A 2,527-nucleotide genomic window follows, 5' to 3' on the forward strand; every position below is an offset into this window, starting at 1 on the left:
AGAAGATTAATCAGAACTGGCTTTGACAAGCACTGTGGCATTTGGACAAGAACAAACTGGGAGGAGGGTAGAGAGAATAGTGCAACAATGAATTAATGGAAACCCAAAATCTCTGTAAATGTTTATGAAAATTAATAAAATATAATTATAGAAAAAAAAAATAAAACACACACACACAAAAAAAAATAAGTTGTTAACAGTGTCAATTTTTCTCCATCTATCTTGATGTTGTCTATTGGTCCTGTGGTAAAAATTTCTGTTTTTCTTGATGTTGAGATACAATCCATACTGAAGGCTTTATTCTTTGATCTTCTGCAAGAAGTGCTTCAATGTATTACAAATATAATTTCAGTAAGTTTCTATGATAACAAACAATTCATAAAAGACACCAAAAAGAAGTAAAAGGAATTTACACATAATATCAATCACAGTTGAAATCTAACTTTTCTGAAAACTTTCATTAAAATCACAGTTATTAAAAACATGAGTCACAGTTGAAGTGTGAACATAAATAAAATTAAGATGTTTTGGAGAGCTTAACTTTTTGAGCTTAAGCAGAGAGGAGAATTGCTCATACAGGGCAGAATTCAGTTTAGTAAGCTAACAATTTTAACATTCTTGATGGAATAAAAATGTTTCTTTAGGAAGGAACCAGTGGGCAAGTGTCTATATAAAGATGGTAGCAGTCACTCATCACCATCAACTCCATCCTGACTCTTCTGCAGGACAGAAGAGACCTACTCCATAAGGTGTCCAGGGCTGTAATCTTTACAGAAGTAGATGGCCCCATCATTCTCCCAGGAAGCAGCTGATAGGCTTGAACCACCCACCTTTTAGTTAGCAGCCAAGTACTTAATAAATAAGCACTATACCACCAGGGCTCCTTAGGTAATACAAAGTAAGATACAAATAGTTACTTACTAGGAGAAAGGAGGAAAGTGAATCACTGTTTAAGAACTGAATTTCTGTTTATGATGATGGAAAATTTGGTTATCTTTATTATTACAACAATTATTATTCTTTTTGGGAAAAAAGAAATGGTAATTATTAAGTTATTAAAATGTTTACTATTATTATTTCACTGTACCTGGACTTCAGACAGAACTCATTTATTGCTCTGACTCCAGTGATAAAATTATTCTTGGTGTACTTTGGTCCATATTCCCTCTTCTTCAGCACTGCTTTGACTAAAACCAAAAACATAGGAAAATATATCAAATATGCTGATACTTAAGTGGGTTCATTAATGAATTCCACAGAAAGAAAACTCTCCTTTTTTGCTGATGCAGTGAATGATGTCAGGAAAAAATACGTTTCCACTGCAGAACAGGAAAGAGTATCTCTGCAGCCATCTAGCTATTATTCCCATAGTTCATCAGTAACTGAAGCCAAAATGCTAAACTTTTGTCTCCCATGGACATCTTTTAAAGGTACTTTTGTCCTATCTGAATTGAATTAGTATTATTTAAATTGTTTGACATCTAAGTGAAAATGAACTACTATTTCAAGAAAAAATTACAAAGGCTAGATCAGTATTTTACAAATTATAAGGTGAAAGCAGTATCTCATAAAAAATGGAGGGAAAATCAAAGAATAGTATACATAATTAAGAGTTAAGTACTTTCCTGGAAAATGTTTGTTTCGGCTATATATAAATATATAGATCATTACTAAGTAAAATGCATTTTTTACACGGGTTGCCGTCAAAAAGTTTCTAGATTATTTCACATAATGAAAACAAAGCTGAAGTGAACTAAAGAAATTTTTTATATCATCTACTGCAGGTAGAAATGGCAAATGTCCAGACATACTATTTTTATAACTATAAAAAATTACTGAACTTAATTACAGATAACAGATATAGCGCTGTATTCTACTAAATTTTTCTTCTACTGTCAAGTAGCAAGTGAAGGACAGGCAAGCTCCTCTCGTGCAATTTATTGCCTCTGAAAACCTGGAGGGTCAGCTCCAACCTGATGGCACACAACACTTGTTAAGTATCAACTGATAAGCAGTTTGCAAAATGAAAGCCAAAGACACACACAAAAAAAAGTAATTTGGCAAATATCTGAAGAGCAAGAACAGAAACTAGTCCGCTCTATTTCAAATTGTGACTCAGTTGCTACATATTTTATTCTCATAGCTACTAATTCATGGGTTTTCTGTTCTACTTCCAATTTGAAAGAGTATTATAAACCTAAAATTATCTATCACTATTAATCTATACAGTATGGGTAAAAAGACTTAAAATAAATACATAATCAATGAAACCGAAATATAAAATTACCTATAATGAGAACTGCTCAAAAATAAAATTCAATACAAAAATGGAAAACTTATTTTTTTTATACTTTTTAAAAATTTTTTTTTTTACAGAGGTTTTGGATTTCCATTCATTCATTGCTGCAATTTTCTCCCTTCCCACCCCTCCCCACCAGCTCGCTTCCCCCTCCGAAGAGAGAAAAAATAAAAAAAGAAAAAAAATTCCTTCATTAGTATACAATTCCCACGTCCCTTCCCCCACCTC

At 32.4% G+C, this 2,527-nt stretch overlaps 1 protein-coding gene across 1 annotated transcript in view; it reads right to left on the reverse strand.

The window, feature by feature from the left end:
• SLC30A9 (solute carrier family 30 (zinc transporter), member 9) overlaps nucleotides 1-2,527 on the reverse strand; it is a 111,603-nt gene that overhangs the window by 86,274 nt on the left and 22,802 nt on the right. Inside the window, exon 4 of the mRNA XM_006898178.1 lies at nucleotides 1,088-1,187. Within this exon, the coding sequence (XP_006898240.1) occupies nucleotides 1,088-1,187 (100 nt within the window). The remainder of the gene's footprint in view (nucleotides 1-1,087; nucleotides 1,188-2,527) is intronic.

This window comes from Elephantulus edwardii, unplaced genomic scaffold (genome assembly GCF_000299155.1).
Source record: "Elephantulus edwardii isolate Elephantulus edwardi_28Jun2011 unplaced genomic scaffold, EleEdw1.0 scaffold00222, whole genome shotgun sequence".
Classification (NCBI taxonomy): Eukaryota; Metazoa; Chordata; class Mammalia; order Macroscelidea; family Macroscelididae; genus Elephantulus; species Elephantulus edwardii.